The sequence below is a fragment of the Ornithodoros turicata genome, chromosome 6, assembly GCF_037126465.1.
Source record: "Ornithodoros turicata isolate Travis chromosome 6, ASM3712646v1, whole genome shotgun sequence".
Taxonomy (NCBI): Eukaryota; Metazoa; Arthropoda; class Arachnida; order Ixodida; family Argasidae; genus Ornithodoros; species Ornithodoros turicata.
Window position 1 is genome coordinate 7,210,343 of NC_088206.1, and position 20,584 is coordinate 7,230,926.

Here is a 20,584-nt window from a genome sequence, read left to right on the forward strand (position 1 = left end):
AACGTCTATTGTTCTGGAAGCAAGAGGGCTGCCTGATGACACACGATGTGAATTATGCATGATTGCATTCATTGAAGCACCTCATCTGGCTACTACAGAGTCTAACATGACAGCGATGTCACCCTCCTCTTAAGGCCACTCCGATAGCTTACTTAGCGCACACGGTTTAGAAGGCATCATTCAAAAGCACACACAGTAGCTGTCCTCTGTCTCTCCAATTTGGGGATTTTCCTAGCACTCCCCACCTCCCAAAAAATATGTGCCCAAAAGGCAGAAAAAAGAAGGCAGGATCGTCATGTTCCCACATCTATATTCCTCCGGTTGGTTCACAGTGCCGATACAGACTGAGATCCACGGATGACAATGTGTTTCTTTTGTGTTGAAACTCGGTAAACAAAACAACATTCACCTTGTTCTCCAATAGCGAATCACAAATGACCTAAAAAACGGAGGCTGAAAAAATGGTGCAGTGCCATTATGCTTCTCAAAAAGAAACAATAAAAATTTATTGGAAATCTGTACAAGACCAATACAGTAATATCCTAGTGACAGCCTCAGGCAGTTTGGTGGCAACAACCAAATCATCGGGACAAAAATGGCAGGTATGTACAAGGCTCTGTGTCTAGTGCACGAGTGCAAAAAGAAAGTCAATGACGTTATTATTATAGTAATGTACACTTTTGGACATTCTACCAACGTAGTCCTGCTGGTATCACCACATTTTCCCAGTTTGTTGGCGGTGACAGTCATGGTGGTCGTAGCGATACTTCACATTAGCCGCTGAAAACACACTCCAAACCGCCTTGTTTTTCTTCTCAGGCATTCATGGCATATAGTCTAGTCCATTCTCGTGCTGAAAAGAGAGGATTTAGGAGTAATTAGCGAACTAGTGTAAAAGCGGAAATTTTCACGAGGACTTAAAGCAGCACAGAAGTCATTTTTAACACCGAGTTTTCTTCCTATAACACTGTTAAGTTTGCCAGTAAGATGCACCATGCGAAGTAATTTACACCACAGAGTCATAATTATCGCGGAAGTTGAATTTAAAATACGCCGCAAAAAGCGACCGTGCGCAACGGTGGTGAAGAGCAGTACCGGCCTGTGGTCTGCCTGGAACCTCGCGCTGACGCTATAAGGAGAACGCTCCCTGATTGGCCTAGAGAAATGTTGTCTGCTACTCCGCTGTCGTCCGCTACTCGGCTGTTCGGGGTTCTGATAAAGCCTTTCTCCTTGCTCGGTAATGCTTCGGCCGCTCCTTCTACCCCCAATTCTCCGGGAAAACTGGCAAAACAGGTTTACGGCAGCAAAGGGACAATGCGCTGACCCCCACTGACCGGCAAACCAGAACGAGTCTCCTTATGCCGTCATCGGTGATGTGCCATCACACCTCCTCATCCTCATTATAGCTGGAGTGGCGAGTTAAGGGTGAAGGCGCGAAGCTACGTTTATGCGAGTTTTTTTTCTGGGAAACAAATTGCACACATCAAAACCTTTCGCGCTACTCGGTATAATGACACACACACTTTCATCAGATGTCTTGACCTGAAATTGTTTTGGATGAGTTGTTATTCTCACCAATTAGTCCTCATCAGACATTTCTGTAATTGAAACGCCACTTAATATCAATAGTGTATTCGCATACTGTATTGCTTGGCATTGCAGATACCTGCTCTCACAAAAACCAGCACGCATGTCATTGCCGCAGGAACCTGCAAAATTAAGGTTCGGCAAAATTTTCCCAAAATGCACTTCCACACAAATTCGCGAAATCATCATCAGGGAGATCATAGGGGCAGAAACGATGGCAGCTTTCGGAACTCCCTGTGTCAGCACCCATTCTGTCGCACTGCCCAATAAGCAACTAGCTTTCCTTAGGTCTTGAAATGGTTAGTTATCACAACTTTTACTGTTATATATACATGGTTCCCACTGAATTATGCTCCCACTGCTCCATGAAACTTCAGTCGCCAGTGAGCTGTTTGTGTCGCCGTCACTGGTGTGGATGCAATGAGTGGGACAATGACAAGTGCGAAGGGTGCATATTTACTACGTGCTGAAATAATGTGGACACTTCAAGTATTTCATTGTTGTGTCACTGGTGTGGATGTGATGAGGGAAACAATTCCTCGAGTTCGAGGAATAAGCACAGGGACAAGGAAATCTTAACAGTGAAACGTGCAAACGACGTTGTGGTCATAACCCTTTCAACTACCACAGCATTGCAAAGTGCAATAATTTCATTGTGTGAATCTGTGAACTATGTTGACACCCACTTTAGTGGTTTGGCGGTGGGAGCCCTGCCTCAATTTTTAGTGACCATGGGTCAGACTGACTTCGAAACCAATCAAACCAGAACACACACTGCAGATTTTTCCAGCAGCTGGAGAGTCGACATGTCTTCCATAGATGGATATCGCATTAATCTACATCCTTTCTAGTGTAACATGCATAACAGTAGACAATGTTGACACGCACGAAATGTAAATTGCTGAGTACTTCGCTTGCAGTCAACCTCCACTGAGTGCAGGATTCTAGTGTTCAGCAGTTTTGGAGGAGTTTGACCAACACCACTTAGGAACGAAGCCTGATCGCTATTAAACAACACGATGTAACAGTGAAGAGACAGCCAATGGCAACCGTGCTTCTGCGGCAGCAGCCACGGAGAAGAGCTGCCACGAGCCGCATGGGTAGCCACAAGAAGCCTGTTTTGAAATCATCTATTGGCTGACATCCTGACTTTACACGTCCACCTTTCGAAACAGTGAGAGGAGGCATTACGCAGGCCTTCTGTACCTGGGTGGCGTTGCTTTGACCCACCTGTCCTGATGGCTTCTGCTTCGTTCACCTTCCACTGCTCAGCTACGTCATTTGCTAAAGGGTCGTCGGGATTTGGAGCACTGAGCAGAGCCTGAATTGAGAGGAGCACCGTTCGGATTTGCAGTGCCGGACTCCACTTGTCTGCAACAGAGGAATGAAGAGTTACCCATCCCAGCTACACATGGTAACTACATGCGAGGCTTAAAACTGTAGTCCCGTTAAACGTGAGGAAAACAAACCTAGTCCTTCAGCTCTCAAAATATTACTGCTCCGCAGATAGGATGGCTGGACACCAGAGAGGTCACACTCCCTCCAGCGGCAGAATGTGCGCAACCCTACGGATGGTGGCACTGAAGTATTTTTCCTGGCACGCTATTGCGTCCCCTTATTTCCAGCGGGTGCATGTAGTTGACGGACTAGATTTCTTTTTCTTCTAAAGTTGAACACGACTACGGGTGAATGTGTCGCCTACTCACCTTTCAAGATATCCAAACAGATACGTCCTAGCTTGTCAATATTTGGATGGTATATTTTTGTCATGAACCGTACCTTGGGAGCAGACATTGGATATTCTTCAGGGAGAAAAAGCTCTAGCTTGAAAACACCGCCTTCAAATGGAGACTGGAATTGCAAGGGACGAAATCAAGAACGATGAAGGACAGCTTCATACTTCCATGTGAGGGGCACATGTGCATCAAGTATTTGAAGTAATGACATGAACATAAACTAATATCATTCCTATGCTTGCTCTTCTCAAAGTCCATGGTCAGACATATTAAGAACCTATATGGTACTGTCATCAGAGGTCATGCGGCAACGCTCCCCTTGCTGACTGCTTGGAGTTGCTGGAGGTTGCCCCTGTCGGCAGACTGCCAGCAACTCGAAAATTGCTCATACTCGCAGGCAAAAGTTGCCCCGTGTGCACGCTGCCACAGTGACTGAAGAACGTTCAAGCGTAAGATCCTTAGTACAAAAAAGAATTTGAACCACCCGTCAGAAGGAGTAGGTATATGCTGCCTGCTTCGTCAAAACAGGAAACCATGGGCAACATCACTTAAGCGCTGTGTCTGCAGTACTGCTTAGTTTCGATACTGCAGCCTCTTGAGCTGTGTTGTTAGTTACATTTCATTTAGCGCAACGTGTGTGAATCGTCACAGCGATCGAACCTCCCATACAAAACACATGCCATCCTCATTACATAAGCATGAAGCTGCAGTGATACTAACCCCTTCAGGTCCTGCAACGACGACGTGAAAATACCTAGCATTGCTCTCATCTGGTATTGCACTAATCCCCGGTACGGGTTCGGCCATCAGACGCTGAGTTTCCTTGTAGAGAACAGAGAACGCAGCATATGAATCATACACACAAGGATCCATTGTAATACACAAGAGGAATGAATCGAGGACGCTCAAGGAGTAACCGAAAGTCGAATTCCGGCTCTAAGAAGTCGACTATGACCCAAAGATGGGGCACCCCCGCCCCACTACGGGAACAGTTCATACTTCTAAGGTAAGGAGAGATCCACGCGTATGTCGACGTCCCTTAAAGGCAGGGGTTACCCCTGCAGCACAAACGGCTTTCATTCATCGTAATTTTGGGGTGTTGCACGATATAACTCTGCCGGCTTATCATACGCCAAGCCTAATGTCAACGTCATGTTCACCCATCAACATAGAGGACGGGAATACATTTTCTGGACGTTGTTTATGATGGGATAAATCTGTTTCGTGGCACGTATAAAGTTGCCACTGCTTACCTTAATAATTCTCCTCGGTAATGCGGCCATTATTTTAAAATACACTCGTGTCTAAACCGGGCACAAAGAAAATATGCCAGCCAAACAGGCCTGTTTCAGTTCAGCGTTTGGCAGAATGCCCCCAGAGGGCGAACACTCACTTTTTTTTTTTTCTGCAGCGACATCTATGTCTTGGTTGAAACTTGTCGAAGTTTGACAAGGCTATGCGCTACGCTGGACGGCGGCTGCTAGCAAGTGCACGCTTCACCATGCACTTTCTGAACTAGTGCAAAGTGCATACGGTGGCCCTGCATTCGATTCAGTGGAGGTGTAGCCTTTGCATAACACTCGACCATTCGGTTGAAAAAAAATGCAGCACGAGTGCACATGCGAAAAGGCTGCACATTCTCTGACGTCCGTGCACCGTGGAGCAGACGACTGTCGTTTTCGGGGAAGCTGCAGTGCAGACGTTTCTATTCGATTGCCCTCAGTGTACTCAGAGACTTTAGTGAACTTTGCACGAGAGCAGCACACTTCGTTTTCGTTTACACTCCTTTACGTTCACTTCAGGTCGCAGCACAGTTTTAGAGTTTCGAGAGGTGGTGGTGGTGGTGCCTTGTATTGTAAATTTGATGCGCAGTAACGAATCACTGCAGAGCAAAACTATTTTGCATACAGTGATGCCTAATGAGATAGGGTTTCGAGCCACGTGTTAAATGTCACATCATCACAGACATGGGGAAAATTACTTTGTAATGGAAATTTTGTGACGTACTACCATTACTCGTTTCTTTTGCATGGTATAGGTAACGCGTTACTAATGCCATTACCTTGCCAGAAAACTTCATGGGAACCACTCGTTCAGCTGAAGCAGATGACGAAATGGCGGTGTTGTGTTGTAGAAACCTCTTCCTGATTGTGGTGTAGCTACCTAGGGATTCCATGCTGGCAGAAGGCATGAGACACCACCACTCCACTTTGAAGGCGGCATCATCTGAGGACACCTCCTCATATTTTTGTCAGTGACCTTTTACACAGTGCAAGTCCAAAACAGCCAATCCTTTGGTCACTTGTTCAAGGCATAGAGGCTATCTCAAGTTCCATGAGGTTTTTTGGCGTAGAATGTTTTTTATAGATTATAAATTAATTTAACACTGCACCAAACCACAATGCTAAAGCCTTCCATGAAACTAACATCAACTAGCAGAAAGGCATCAAAAGGGGAGGAGGGAAAAATGGTTTAGAATCCAACAGCTAACAACGTTGACAACAAGCAAAATTCATGGCTACCCGATAGCCTCATACCGTTGCCAGATGGCAAGAGAAAAAGCTGATGGGAAGATTAAATCACTGGTTAAATAGAGAGGGAAAAAGAAAAGCCTACCACAACTTGCACTCACCTCTACTTGCTGACTACTCATAGATGGCAAAAAAATTGGACAAACAGCACAGAACTGCAAAAAAATGCGTAACAAATGGTGGTTTATTTATGTTCTACATGCTTCTAGCAATGCAACCGGCATTCATGTGTGAACGAATGCTATGACACACATGACTCAGAAAAGGTGGTACAGCATTTTTCCTGTCAAATGTACAGGCATACATAGAAAGTGATCCAGAGTCCAAATTCTTCTCCAAATAAATCAATGGAAGATAAGGAATTTATGTGAAGTGTCAAACTTAACAGCATCGCAACAGCTGCTCATGCACTGCTCCTGCTTCACCAAAAACCAAAATAAATACTGCGAGCAAGAGAAAAAATACATCATGGACTTATGTATATGAGAACAAAGACACCAGTTAATGAGGATTAGCACTTTCGGTTAAAAATACCGGCCTTGGTGGACCAGTTCGTACTGTGTCCGCCGTATTTGATCTCGCGGATGCCGGTTCGATCCCGGTCGAGCATGTCAGCAACTTGGTACAAGTCGTTTAGATATGCAGTCTTCCGCGAGGGACTTCAAATATGGTGCGCCGTGCGTTGAGCTTTCAGCCCACGTTAGAGGACCCTCAGGTTGGCAAAATTAATCCGCAGATCAACTGCGTTGTCGTGATGAACTATCTCGTAAAAATATAGTTTACTTGAGATGAACCCGGTAACATTATGCAAAGGTTATATTTAATTATTCTTCCAAGATTGCCATAGCATTTTGCAACTAAGTTTTTCACACTGCCACATTGTAGCAGAAATGCCAGTTGCTTTCTGTAAACAAAAACTCAATCACATCACATAAAGGTCTGACTAGAATATACAGGAAGCCACCACAAACTCCAACGGTTCTTTTATGTACATAACATCGACAGCACATCTCCCTTGAATAGGTTACGCTCTAGTTACGCTTTTCGTCAGCTGGAAGTTCCTTGTGCGAATTACCAACTCCCTGCGCTGGACAGGGCAGCTTAAGTATTGCACTTCCCACCTCGTCTAAAAATGTGTGCATGTACACGATACAGGCAAGCTTTTCTGAGGGAAGTCGGTTAATTACAAGCGAGGCTATACCAGTCGTAAGCAGCATAGAAGACGACTCTCTGAGGTCTTTTAGCTGCGATGGAAAAAGGTGAAAGATTGCATAAACAATGCGGATGATTATTTGTGCAGTAAAAGCAAAGGTACTGGGATGTAACCCACAATGTTCTGTACACTTCGGCGTGCCCTGCTAGAAAAAAAAAAAAAAAAAATCCCTTCAAGGGATGTTTGTCCAATAAAAAGGGCACACGAAATTAAGAGAGAGGCAGAATGCTAGTGGCGTTTGAATGGAACAGATAAATTAAAAACACGTGCAGCAGTGTGACTCGGCTGATGAAAGGGGAGGGGGGGCAATATACGAATTCCTACCTAGGTATAGTGCCAAAGGACTACGTATTACAGGGAATGTTTGGGGACGACTTAACAAAGTACTCCCCACATGTGAAAAGCTTCCAGAAACAATAACAACACACATACTGTGCTTCTTTTTTTTTGAACTGTGCTGCACGTCAGAGCAGAGGGATTTGAAATGCCTACACGCTATCACAGAACCTCCATGCAAACCCAGCATTGCAAAACATAAATTTCATCTTGTTCCATAAAACTACAGTTTCAAAAAAAAAAAAAAAAAGAAACTTTCAGACTAAAAAATGCCTACCAGGTCAGTTACATAAAAAAAAAAAGTAAGCTGTAGCGCTACCTACAGGGCCACCTCAAATTTAATGCTACACAGCTGTAAAAAAAAAAAAAAAAAAAATTCACAGCCCCCACTGTACAGCAGGTGGGAAAGCATGCTTTTGCAAGAATGTTTGCACAGAGAGCTTTGACACGATTTTCCCAATCGCGGTGAGCTTATGTCATGTTCCTGTCCTGTACAAGCAACCCCGAAAGAACTGCGTATCAAGTTCTGGTGAGCGACGTTTAGGACAGTCTGCCAGTTCGCCCGTAAGACAACGCAGTGCAGTGTGTGAGGCATGATGGAACAATGTTAAACATGAGGCTACTTGGCATCCAACATCAGACAGAGTCATCTGCAACGACAGGAAAAAAAAAGAAAAAAAAAAAAAAAAAGAGAGCATCATTTATGGCGAGTTAACGGACAGGAAAAAAAATAAAAAATAAAAAGCTCGCTTACCATGATACCACCACTTTGTCTTTTTTGGGTTTTTACTGCACGTCTTCACGTAGAGGGAGTTGTCTGGAGGCCTCTTCTGCAAAGAGCAAGATGAAGCGTTTAAAGGAGCTGACAAAAGTGACAAAGGCCTCATTCCAAAACATCTTTATTTATTTATTTATTTATTTACTTATATTTTGATTAGGACTGAGGTACCTCGTCACACTGCACTGCCGTCCAACCCCCACACTTGTACAAGAGATGTTCAGGCTCATTGCATGATGCACGATAGCATTGATGTACCATGTGTGCCATCCTCTGCACTTATAACATAGCACTGTGATGTGATGCATTCACTCGTAACTATAGCCTGAAGTTTTAGGGTTTAATCAGATTCTTCCCCGGCTTGAAGGTTGCCTTTTTAGGGTGAAACCTGATTTTTACCCGCCAAATTGCCCTAACTGGGACGTCTGTAGGAATGAACACTATGCACACAATGGACAGTTTGGCAGAAAATTCAGTTATGTCACCGCTTGTACCAAACCAGTGCAGTTAGTTTGAGTAACTGAGTCAGATTTCTCCCCAAATTTAGCACTTCGGAAGTTTCTCTTCCAAATTCGCACGAATTTAGGGCACATGTTTTTTTTTACTGATATTTACCCCCCGAATTTAGAAAAAAATATTTCCCGACAACTTCAGGCTCTACTCATAACCTTTTATTGTTGTTGTACTGTTGTACCTTTTAAGTTGTATCAATAATTATGGCATTGGAAAGGGGAGCAGAAGAAAAATAGCTTCTGTCACCTGTCGACGGCGCTGCCACAAGCATCCGTGCCCAACAACAAAACTTCCCCAAAGCTAAGAAAATTAGGCATTTAATGAGCACAGTCAGGCACTTGCTGTATATTTGTTATTTTATCCGTACAATAGGATAATGGCTGGAAAATTTAATAGGAGGGAACCCCTCAGCTGTGCACCAGTTTGCAAGGTTTGTGCCTGGTAAGATGCACCCTTGTACGTATTGTGTAATCAAAATGTGCATAACTTGAAGGGATCGCACATTGCACTTTCTGGAAGCAACAATCGTGAGCTAACCATGACCTGCCAGATTATACCGACCACGTCACAATCGGCAACCGCGATGGGGAGCCCATCCGCACGATCCGCTAGGGGGCGCTACTCATCGGCCTGCAAGATCTACGCCGTGATTGGACAATAGAAATTTGAACGCGCAGATGCGGACGTACAACTACCGTAGCAGACGACAGTGACAGCTCCTACGAAAATACGTAGAATGATGATGATAATCAACATCTTCCGTAGGACATCCACCGTTTTTGTACAAAAATACTAAGGTGAGGTGAAGCACAAAGTATTGCAGAAGTCGAGGAAGCAATAACCGGGCCGATGAGGGAAGGGGTGCCTGTGACATGGGCGTTATAATTAGAGCCTGAAGTTTTAGGGTTTTACCCGATTCTTCCCCGAATTTGCACCCCGAATTGAAGGTTGCCTCTTTAGGGTGAAACCCGATTTTTACCAGGCAAATTGCCCTCTCTGGGATGTCTGTAGGAATGCACCAACTTACTTGTTTGGCAGAAAAATGCAGTTACATCACCGTTTGTACCAAACCGCTACTGTTAGTTTGAATAACTGAGCCCGATTTCTCCCCGATTTTAGCGTAATGGAAGTTTTTTTCACCCGAATTCGCATGAATTTAGTGCACATGTTTATTTACCCCATTTTAACCCCCCGAATTTAGAAAAAAAAAATTTCCCGAAAACTTCAGGCTCTAGTTATAATCTAGTAAGGTCGTGGTACGAACAGAAGAAATAAAGCGTCGAAACCTTTTCCTTGCAGCTGGACAGCATAGAGACAATACTGAGACACACGGACTGCACACTGAGTGCCGGAGACCAGTCGTCCGTCAGGATCGAGAGACAGATGTGGCCGTTGCTGTACACGTGGGGATGGATTGGGATGTTGCTTCCTATAAAAGTCACCTGTAAAATAACCCACCGGGTTTAGGGTGACGGTACGAGAGCAACGCCTGGAAGGCGCTCACCTCGGGTGAATCGAAAGGGTACTTTGGGCTGAACTTAAATAACAGCTGAAACTTTTCGCCTTCGTAGAGGGTACCCGTGGCTCCTTCCATGTCGACTACCCATCTGAGCGAGGAAACACTGACGTAAGCTCGATTTCAAAGAGACGAAGGAGAGATATGAGGAGGATACGTACTGCGTTAAATTAGCTCCAATGTTGTTGGCATTTATACTGACTCCCGGCGGGGGTTCCTTTTGCATTGACATCAATTCCTTCTGCAAACGTTTCTGTAACAAATGTGCATGTAGTGGCTTGTTGTACCGTTACCTAAATTAAATTTTTGCTCTTTGTTCTAACATCAACCCAAGATATGTACGCAAGAACAAGCGTGAAAACTCTGTTATTCGATTTAAATCGGTTGGTAAAAACATTGTGCTTCTGCCAGGGCTTTAACCTGGATTTCTAGAACACTCGTGCAATGCTGTATCCACCGGTAGTAACCGAGACTGGTGCGGCCGTTTACAGAAACTACCCATTCCCGTTTCTACCCGTCGCCTCCTTAACCTCTCTCAAAACTCCCTTCGTGGTGCAATTTCGTTATTTAATACCGTGGCAGCATGCTGCGCGCACTACACATAGTAAGTCTTCCATCACTGAGGTCCCCTTCCGAGATATTTCAACTTTTTATTATTCACCCACTTCGGCGCCCTCGGGCACAGAGGCTCCCACCGTGAGTAAGCTGCCGCTGGCAAATGTGGTTCGGTGCTTCGTCCTTTTTGGTTAAGTCGATGAAAGTGTAAATATTGCGCATCGACTTTGTTCACTTGTGCACTGAGTGATCGGTGCCAGGCTTCCACGTTGTTGTTGGTCCTCAAACCGCAGTTTCCGTTGTGGTTCCACTGCTGTGCTGTGAAATATCCTTCCACCCACGTGTTCACAGAGTATCCCAATCAGGTAATCTACATTGGGATCATTAATGTCTTGCCCTTCATGCCGAAGAACGGCCCACGCGCATGGAACCATCGTAGGAGATAGCGAGGGATACCATTTTTCGCACTAATGACTTCAGTGACGCCTTGAGTACAAGCTATACACAAAATGTAATTTGTTACAGTTACTCATTTCTGAAAGTATTTAGATACAATAATTAATTACTGCATCCAAATTACTTGTAATTAATTGCTCCTTAGTTAATTAGTAATTAGTACCCACATAAGGTGTTTTGAGCAAGGGCGTCTTGACATGGGTTAGAACAAGAAAGCCTGTCCAAGAAGGGCAAAGTGAGGATGGAGAATCGAGAATGGGTAGTTTCACGGCTCAGAACAGTTGGAGAAAAATTCGTTTATATTAGTTGTTTCTCATCAATGGTTCTTTGGCAATGAAGGCACCGGCATTTGGATCATTACTTTTTCAAATTAGCCATTCACTATATACAGCAGCAAACATGCAATTGAAGAAACTTGATGGCTTATAAAAAGATTATTACGGCTTGTTCAAAACGCTTTCCTGCATTCACCACGAAAGCTGGAACAATATAGGTAATAGAAATTACACAGTCGACACGAATAACAATGTCGGGTTTGTCATCGTAGCATATCAACGCAGACAACGGCTCTATCTGCATGTTAACGCTATATTTGAAAGTGACGAAAACATACTGTGTTGAGCGCTCCCACGCTCGTTGTAGCAGAGGTGGGTTCCATTAGACTTTGGCATGCATTTGTTCAAACTTGAACAAGACCCTGAAATTTATATGAAAACGGGGCACGAGAAACACCAAACGATGGCTACTAATTTCGCAGTAAGACAACTGAACATCTGGCGTTATTTCATTACTTCGGGACCTCTTTCGCTGCGACTGACTGAAAGCGTGTTGTTCACACCTAAGTAAGGTGAATTACAACGTTCACGCTCATGCATATACAAAGCACACTGACCCAATGATACGGAACTCCGTTTCGTTCGTTGTCTGATGAGAGACGTACTTTCGCGACGTGGTTAGGTGCACAAAAGTCTTGAATCTAAACAATTACAGTTGATGATTCCATCTAAATCGGTAAGCTGCCGGGATGACATTTTCAATTGCGCTTTGCACAATGAAAACAGCGCGGCTATGCTGTTACAATGTGCGTCGAGGCCGAAGAAAGAGCGATCCCATCATATGTCAAAAGCGAGAAGCAACGATTGTGAAACAGTCAAAAATTGAGCCCTCGAAGCATACCTGCATTGACGCCATAATGTCGCGTTGAGGGGCCGCTTTCAGTGGCCTGATCGGGTATCCAGCTGATTCATTGCTCAGCGACACCCATATATCCAAGGCACAAACGCAAGACCCCGATACCACTACAAACCAAAGGATATGCGAAAATATGAACCCTCAGTTCCAAGGGAGGCGCTAGATCCTGAGGGGTATCATTCGTTGTGTTCGTACGCCTCGGCGGCGGTGGCTATGAATGTAGTGCCCTGGTCAGCGCATGAAGACATCGATTGTTCTCAGTCGTCGGTTTCGCGCTGTCGTGGGTTGACGTGTTGTGTGTTGTGCTTCTTGTTTCATGCTAATTACCACATGGAGGTAAGTAATTTTAGTTCCTTGGTGTTTGTACTCCCGAATTTTTAGTGAAGCATTCGCGACCTGTTTCAGCTGTGGTGAAATCAGTTAAATAAGTTCAATTTCGGTAGATTTGCAGGCAACAGTGCTGAATGATGCGACGATCAAATTTGGACAACCAAAAAAGTTTATCTGTTCTCATATAGTCTTCGATAGCTTATAAATAGCCTCAGTGATGATTTAACGTGTGATACAGTTAGAATTTAGGGCTCAAAACTCCGCGGTCAAGCAGCAGTTACGAATGATACCCCTCAGGTTTTAAGCTCAGATCAAGACACAACAACAGAACGACGTTTTCCTGTTCTTGTGCAGCTTTCGATAGCTTATACAAGCCTCAGTAAGTGACTTAACGTGTGATACAGTTAGAATTTAGGGCTAAAAACCCTGCAGTCAAGCAGCAGTTCCGAATGATACCCCTCAGGTTTTAAGCTTCGACCAAATTACAGCAACCGAACGACGTTTTCCTGTTCTCGTGCAGCTTCGATAGCTTATACAAGCCTCAATGAGTGATTTAACGTGTGATACAGTTAGAATTTAGGGCTCAAAACCCTGCGGTCAAGCAGCAGTTACGAATGATACCCCTCAGGTTTTAAGCCCCGATCCGATTTGAACAATCAAACAATATTCTTCTTTTCTCATGTGGCCTTTGATAGCTTACAAATGCCACAGTGAGTGATCAGATGGTTTAATTTTCAAAAATTATAGAGGATTTTATGAATGACATTGCCAAAACCTTAGGCTTGCAAATGATAATTACGGAGAGTGAAATGCTATCCAGCATGTTAAAAGCTGCAATCTTGAAGCTTTTTGTTGCCTAAATGCATTTCTTTCTATTGTTTCCAGGTGGAACCCCTGTAGCTGACCAAAAAGGCCAGGACTGTCAGATGCGATATATGAATTGGGTATGGGATAGAGAGAAATATTGGGATTCTATTGGAGAATTTGCATACCCCTGCTTATGCTACTCCTCACAAGGCCAACCAAAGCAGGCACCCAATTGTTCTCGTGCTGAGCTGACAGATTCGTAACTGACATGCTTTACTTATAATTCTCAGTAATTTCACACTACTCACAATTATGTTTTACTTTCAGTTCAAGTTCTTCAAACAGAGCTGACCCAACAGAAGGCCTCTGGTGGCACACTGTAATCAAGTGCGCCACTCCCACAGGATTGGCCTTTTGCATTCATGTCTGAATGCTGTCCAGGGCATCCCACAGGCACCAGCTGCATGACGATGCCCCACCCCACGGATTGTCTTATGCCAACAGTGTGCTCCCGTAGGGAACTATAGACACTAGAAGATGGACTGTGGTCATGCTAAGGAATTCTTCAGTAGCTTCATGGTGCACTAGAGAAGAAGCAGCAGACCTGGACGAAGTAAACAAACGGCCCTTGTCAGGGCCACCATATGTTTGCCAGAATGGCTAGCGTTCTGCTGGTAGAAGAAACCCTGACGGTGATAGAAGATCACTGAACTAACCATAACTCAAGCATGATGGCTACAACAGTGCTGATAGAAAACAATCATTGCAGTTGCAAATGCCATACATTTCACTAAGCACTGTATTTTTGATGACAGTAATATTTAGAGTTGAAGGAGTCATGTTCTGCCACTTTTTGGATGGTCAAAGTATGCATCACAGAACACATTGCTAAGGTGAACAGTATGTGGAACCGACTATAACTCCTGTTATTCATTCGCACAGAAAATATGAAGCAGAAAATGTCGAGGTTGTTGCGAGAGACCTGTACTATGTCTGTTCTATGTCTTTTGCAAAAGCTATCACCGTTTCTCAACAAAAGTGAGGTGGAGAATGTACTGGACGCCTCCATTTTTCCCCTTTCTCTCCGTACTGTAAAGGTAGTTCTTTTTGTGTAGTCCAATAATACGAGAATTTGAAAAAAGGTCTTTGGGTGTACTTGACATAATTGTGTGCCAGTCTATATCATTGAACCCCCGTGGCACTGAGGACAAAACTTTACCTAGACAGTATATTTGGGTCCTAAGAACGCCATTGGAGCCACAGGGCATATTGACTTTCGACCACATCATGCAGGGCCACAAGGAAAAGAAACGATTGTAGTTACCATAAAACTTTGGTATATCATACATAACATTGTACACAAAAACAGGACCGACATAGTTATTGTGGAGCCGGATAGTGGATAACACCAAAAATTAATGGGCTTACTAGGCTAACGCCAATAAATGGGCGGCCTTCCAAATAGAGTGCTGATAGTATGAAAAACTATTCGACCTTCACAAAGGCTTAGGAGAATGTTCAGTAGCACTCCGAATTATCCATTTACTTACTGTATTGCTGCCTTAGTTCACAGTTGGAAAATAAGTATAGAAAATCAAAGAGAAAGAGCTAGCTGGCATATTCACAGTGGGTTATGGCTTCGGGTTTGCTATGTTGTGTTTAATGAGAAGTGCAGAAATTTGGGCCAGTTGGTACATAACTGCAAAAGGGAACAAGAGCATACAGATGGGACAATGGAGGGACAGAGCTGCTTACAACTAAACTATAATGGTAAGAAACCCGACGCAGTCATGTGCGCAGGTGCACTGCTATCCCACCATGTCAAAACAACGAGTACAGTACTAGACAAATGTTAGAGAACACGCTCCGGCGCATTCCTTCCTCAGAGTGACAGCAAATGGGACCGTACAGACTTAGACATGCGCGTATAGGTAGCCCAGTCACCTGTATGCAAGTAGACATGCGCGTATAGGTAGCCCAGTCACCTGTATGCAAGTCCGTACGATACCATTCGCTGCCAGCTTGTCACTCGGAGGGAGGAGTGTGCCAGAGCATGTTAAGCTTTTGTCCAGCACTTTACAAGTATAAAACTGATTAACAATGTAGAGTGGGCTAGTTGGTATGACATCTTAGACTACGGAGCTACGGCAGACAAGGACAATACACTACTCCATAATCAACTGGTTTATTTCTGGAAAAAGAGAAAAGGAAGGTTGAACGTTGGGATTGGGGGTTTTGCCTAGTGGTGATCTTTTCCTGCTGTCCTTGTCTGCCGTAGCTCCGTAGTCGAAGTCTGTACAAGTATGTCAGAAAAGACCCTCAAAATGACATTTTTAGGCATGTGCAAACAAAACCATCGTAGTGATAAGGGGTGACACAAGTGAAAAAAAATGCCTATGATTTGAATAAAAATTCAAGTTTCTTATCCATCAAACAAATAGAAGCTTCAACTGGAAGAGCCACTTCTTATTTCAGCCACTTCGACTACCTCTCTTTCGAACTGACAGTTTGCTTTTCTTTTTGGCTGAGTTCTTTCAAAAGCCGGGTTTTAATGTCACTATTTGATATAGTATAAGAATTAGGATGGACAGAAGATCGACTCAATCCTCGCATTAGCTACGGTGTGCTAGTATACCATACCGCACGCGAATACCAGGTTGCCGTGTCCGTAATTTTGTGAGGTTCGAGAGCCACAAGGACTGCTCGCATGCAGTGTATTCTACCTAACTTGGACTGCGCAGCAGCAGTACTGGGGCCAGGCTGAAAACAATGCCTGAAAATCTGTTCTCCTAATTCGTCTTTAAATTTCGAGAGGGTAGCTTCGTTCTCTTTGATGGCCAAGAGGCCGCGTGTTTGAGATCCCTGTAGATAGGGCAATCGCTTTCGAAACTAAACAACAAGGATCAGAAACATAACGCTGTCCTATTTCTGCGCAAAAGCACCATAGCTCATGCACAAAGCAAGTCTTCCAAAGACATGAACGGGTTTTTCCGGGGAACCACCACCGTGGGAAAACAGACACAAGTGCAGGTGGTAAATGTGAATCACGTGTCGCCCCCAAGATTTTTTTAGAATTTCTTTGACAGATGTTCAAAATTTAGTTTGCAGTTTATTGAGTTTATATACGTATATCCAACACCGCAGGTCCCGTGATTTCTGTCCTTTCTTCTTTCTTTCTTTTGTTTATGATTCATTTGCTACAGCAATTCACATATAACGTCGACTTAGTGAAAGTACACTTTATGTAGTAATTGTACTTTTTAATGCTTTTCATATCTTAGGGCTCCTCTTTGTTCGGTTTTTCGATAGGTCTGTCTTCCGACTTGCCAGCTTTCTGATAGTTCGGTCTCATGATTTTCGGCATTATATGATTGCCACTGCTCTTGGGCCCCGGATCCCGACAGCCTCGAAATACCCTTATCTCGTGACCACTTCTCCTTCCAACTGGTTACAAAAAGTGAAGTGTCCGTAACCAAAGTATATTGATATGCAGATTAAGTAGAAAGGGAGAGGGGCAGATAAAAATGACAAAAACATAAGAGAAGGCGACAAATTGTCTTCGATCAAGGATACTTCTTTATTGATACTAAGGTCACAAAATGATCACGATGATCGGGTATGTTTAGGGTAAATCGTGCAACACAGTCCCCAAAGAAAATGACAAAAATATATACACAGTACCGAGAGGATAGAGAGTTAGCAAGCGAGCTGGTGGTATAGATCCATAACACAGACAAGCTTGTCGTTTTTTGTCCCCCAGTCTCGGGTTTTTAATTTAGAGATAACCATATATAAAGTAATTGATCCTCTGTATGCAATAAGCAAGCCATGCATGTAATGCAATCCCCTTTCGTGTATTTTTGCTGCAATGACGTCCACATACCAACATGTACCTGCCATAGAAAATTTAGGACCGTATTGCAATTTATTGACCTGTTACAGGAGGGTAAGAAACGAGAAATGTATGTGTGTTAATAGGATGGGCAGCCAGGTCTTGCCCCTTTTCTACACACGCATACAAATGATAGCTTAAATTGAACTGCGGCTTCCACTCGAAAAACACGTTCTTCCTAACTAACACGACTGTGTCGGCAGTGATACTGAGCGTTGTAATCGAAAAGAAAGAAGAAAAAAAAACGTGAGCACTAAGCTAATAAGTCATATTATGCTGGTCACCTACGATATATTTTCAAGATTGTGCTCGTTTAGCAGCACGATACGCTCGACCTAGACTGCTCTGCAACGCACAGGTGACTTCACCCTACCTGGTTCTCCAGCAATCAAAGTACGACTTGTGAAAGCTGCTTGTATTTGCGCGATAAGGGTGTGTGCATGCGGTGTTACATTGGAAAATGATGTACCATGCTCACGGACAATTTCTGCTAACTCACAGACCCAAAAAACACAAACATATATGTTACACATTTTCCATTGCATTAGTCGAGGTAACCCGGCTGCAGTTACTTCACCAAATACTCGAAGTTTTTTCGGTTTGGGATTTTTCGACTTATCCCCTTCTTGCATACAGGGGTTCAATCGTCAACTGAAGGGAAACTAAACTAACACTCTACCGAACGCTAATTCTTCCTAAATTAGAGTATGCCGCTTCGGTGTGGGATCCAGGGCAACAATCACTCATTCACCAACTGGAAATGGTTCAGAACCGTGCTGCACGGTTTATTCTCGGAAATTATAGTCGTACAGCCAGTGTCACTGCGATGAAATCAGCCCTTAACCTATCTTCCTTGACTGTTCGCCGCCAGTTTGCTCGACTGTGTCTGTTCCATAAGATATATTACTACAACGAAACGCTAAAACTCCATTTAATTGTACATCCATCATACGTCTCATCAAGGCTTGATCATCGCCAGAAAGTTGGTGTCCCATCCTGCACTACTAAAACGTGTTTTGACTCACTTTTACCTAAAACCTCACTGGAATGGAATCATCTCCCGGGTCACCTTACCTCCATCACTGACGGTAGACAGTTCAGTAAACTGCTTCACGACCACGTGAATGCAGCGTAAGATTATTTAAGCTTTACATATACTAATCTGATTGTCCACCAGTGATACTATCTATGCTCGTGTTTTTGGTTCGTTGTGTTGTTGTTGTTTTTTTATTATTTTTTTTATTGTATTCCACATTGTTCCTGCTTTGTTTCAAGCCCCTCCCCTGTTTAATGCTGTATCCCTGAGGGTAAATAAATAAATAAATAAACTGTATACATGCCATCAGCACAAAGCTTGCCTGTCTGTATTTAAAAGAAACACACGGGGCACGGGGCCAAATTTATGAACGAATCTGTTAGCAGTAAGCAGGACAATGTGCTTCCCATGGAGAAAAACGACATTCCTATACCTAATCGTTGTTCGGCCTAGTTGGGCCGAGCTTGCGAAAAAGAGGGTTCGGCCAAGCTTTGATTGACATCGGCCTTACTCGGCCAACTGAATACCGCCAACTTTGGGCCAGTATGTGACAAACCGTCCTAACAAACACAGGGACCAGTATGCAATGCCGTTGGGGCCATTGTAGAACCAATCTTGGTTTCTAGTCGGGCATTAGTTGGCTAGATAGCGTCCCATGAGGCACCAGCAATGATGGGCCAAGTATGGTCCAAATCTAATAAGATTCTCAACCAAGCATGGTTATGAGGTATGCCATGCAGCTTCTGCACCCCTCTACGCGATGTTCTATTCTATAACACCAGTGTGCCTTACACTGTATCTGGCAGGTGTGTATATTGCAAAAATCAAATCCAAAGGTTGAAAGTGCTGCTGCTGGTCGTGTGTGACCTGTCTTAACATCGTTTTGCCGCTATTGGAATAGATATGTATACGTACCAACCTGCTCGATAGCTGTTATTGTCAAAGGTTATACACATTACAAACGAGTAGGAAATGGAAATTCCTGCTCGTTTAAGTAATGCTTTCCGTGTCATTATGGCTCAAAGTATGAAGCTGGTTTTCACCTTGGCTGAAAATAATTTTGCAAGCTGAAGAAAAAATGTAGAAATGGACTTGTGTACATCGAATTGAACGACATAGACTAGCATCGTTGCTTTGTTGTTTCGAGCAGCAGCTGCTGTTTGGGGTTTACCCCCCCCCCCCCCCCCCCCTCCCAAATTGTAAGTTTGGTTAGTGCATTTGGAAGAGATGATAATGAAATCCTCCTCACCCATGTAAAGTCCCCATAGAACTCCTCCAGAAATATTTTTGGACTAGGCCACTGCTTTGAGCAAAACGCAGTTTACGAACTGCCTTCGCAGGTGACATTATGACGACGTCAGCCCAAGTTGCAGCGACTTGTGCCAACCAAATACCGATCTCCGGCAGATTTTCGGCAATTTGCACTTGGACTTTTTGTCTAGCTGGACACAACGCTATTGAAAGATGTATCATTCCCATGTAGCATTCCTTTCCTTGCCTCTTTTTTCTCAATAAGCATATCCCCCCCTCCCTTGAGTTTGAAGAACCCAGAAGACGACGAGGACGATACAAGACTCGAATACGAACTAAAAAAAATGTTATAGAGTACATCAGTTCTCTTGCACTATATTAATTTGTTCATACATGATCATTGTTTTCAATATAGTAGTGTGGTATTGCAGCGAAATTGTAAAAGCTCCTCGTGACATATTGCACCCGGACTACAACTTGTATTCTTCGAAATCTGAAATATTCCTCATATTTTCTTGATATCTTTACATTTTTACTGCAGGACCGGTTCCCAAGCGTAGGAAAGTGTACAGTTTGGTGGAAAATGCCAGAAAATTGTAATTGCGGGAAGAATCAGATAATGACAATAATTGTTGTATATGTATATTTTTCCTTTTATTAAATCGGTTAGACGTTCGGCGTCGTGGTGTGTATCTCTCTCTTTCTTTGTGCTGTTTTTACACCGCACCATTTACCCCAAGTGTCTGCGTTAGTTTGGTTACATTTGTAAATTTGAAACTTATTTATCGCTAACTAACTGTCATTCATCTCTCAGGCTAACCTGGCACGATATACTTTCAGTGAATAGCAGCCGGAT

General features: G+C 43.7%; 2 protein-coding genes and 1 long non-coding RNA gene across 5 annotated transcripts; 1 reads left to right on the forward strand and 2 right to left on the reverse strand.

Moving 5' to 3' along the window:
• Positions 1–465: 465 nt before the first annotated feature.
• On the reverse strand, positions 466–4,694 carry LOC135398960 (ubiquitin-conjugating enzyme E2 N). Its single transcript, XM_064630546.1, has 5 exons — positions 4,577–4,694; positions 4,044–4,145; positions 3,294–3,438; positions 2,818–2,958; positions 466–853 (listed from the first exon to the last, which is right to left on the reverse strand). Exons 1-5 carry the CDS (start codon positions 4,604–4,606, stop codon positions 816–818), a joined length of 456 nt encoding a protein of 151 aa, XP_064486616.1. The 5' UTR covers positions 4,607–4,694; the 3' UTR covers positions 466–815.
• A 1,316-nt stretch (positions 4,695–6,010) lies between these two features.
• On the reverse strand, positions 6,011–12,625 carry LOC135398959 (ubiquitin-conjugating enzyme E2 W-like). 2 transcript variants are annotated; one of them, XM_064630544.1, is made up of 7 exons: positions 12,398–12,624; positions 11,835–11,918; positions 10,372–10,463; positions 10,199–10,301; positions 9,981–10,136; positions 8,158–8,233; positions 6,011–8,053 (listed from the first exon to the last, which is right to left on the reverse strand). In XM_064630544.1, exons 2-7 carry the CDS (start codon positions 11,877–11,879, stop codon positions 8,040–8,042), a joined length of 486 nt encoding a protein of 161 aa, XP_064486614.1. In that variant the 5' UTR covers positions 11,880–11,918; positions 12,398–12,624; the 3' UTR covers positions 6,011–8,039. The 2 variants fall into 2 exon arrangements, with proteins under 2 accessions (XP_064486614.1, XP_064486615.1); XM_064630545.1 differs by lacking the exon at positions 11,835–11,918 and having other exon boundaries at positions 12,398–12,625.
• LOC135398961 (uncharacterized) lies at positions 12,575–18,809 on the forward strand. Of its 2 annotated transcripts, XR_010424161.1 has the most exons (4): positions 12,577–12,748; positions 13,628–13,686; positions 13,877–15,480; positions 15,522–18,809. It is a non-coding gene; the product is annotated as an uncharacterized LOC135398961 (long non-coding RNA). The 2 variants fall into 2 exon arrangements; XR_010424160.1 differs by having other exon boundaries at positions 12,575–12,748; positions 13,628–15,480.
• Positions 18,810–20,584: the final 1,775 nt, after the last annotated feature.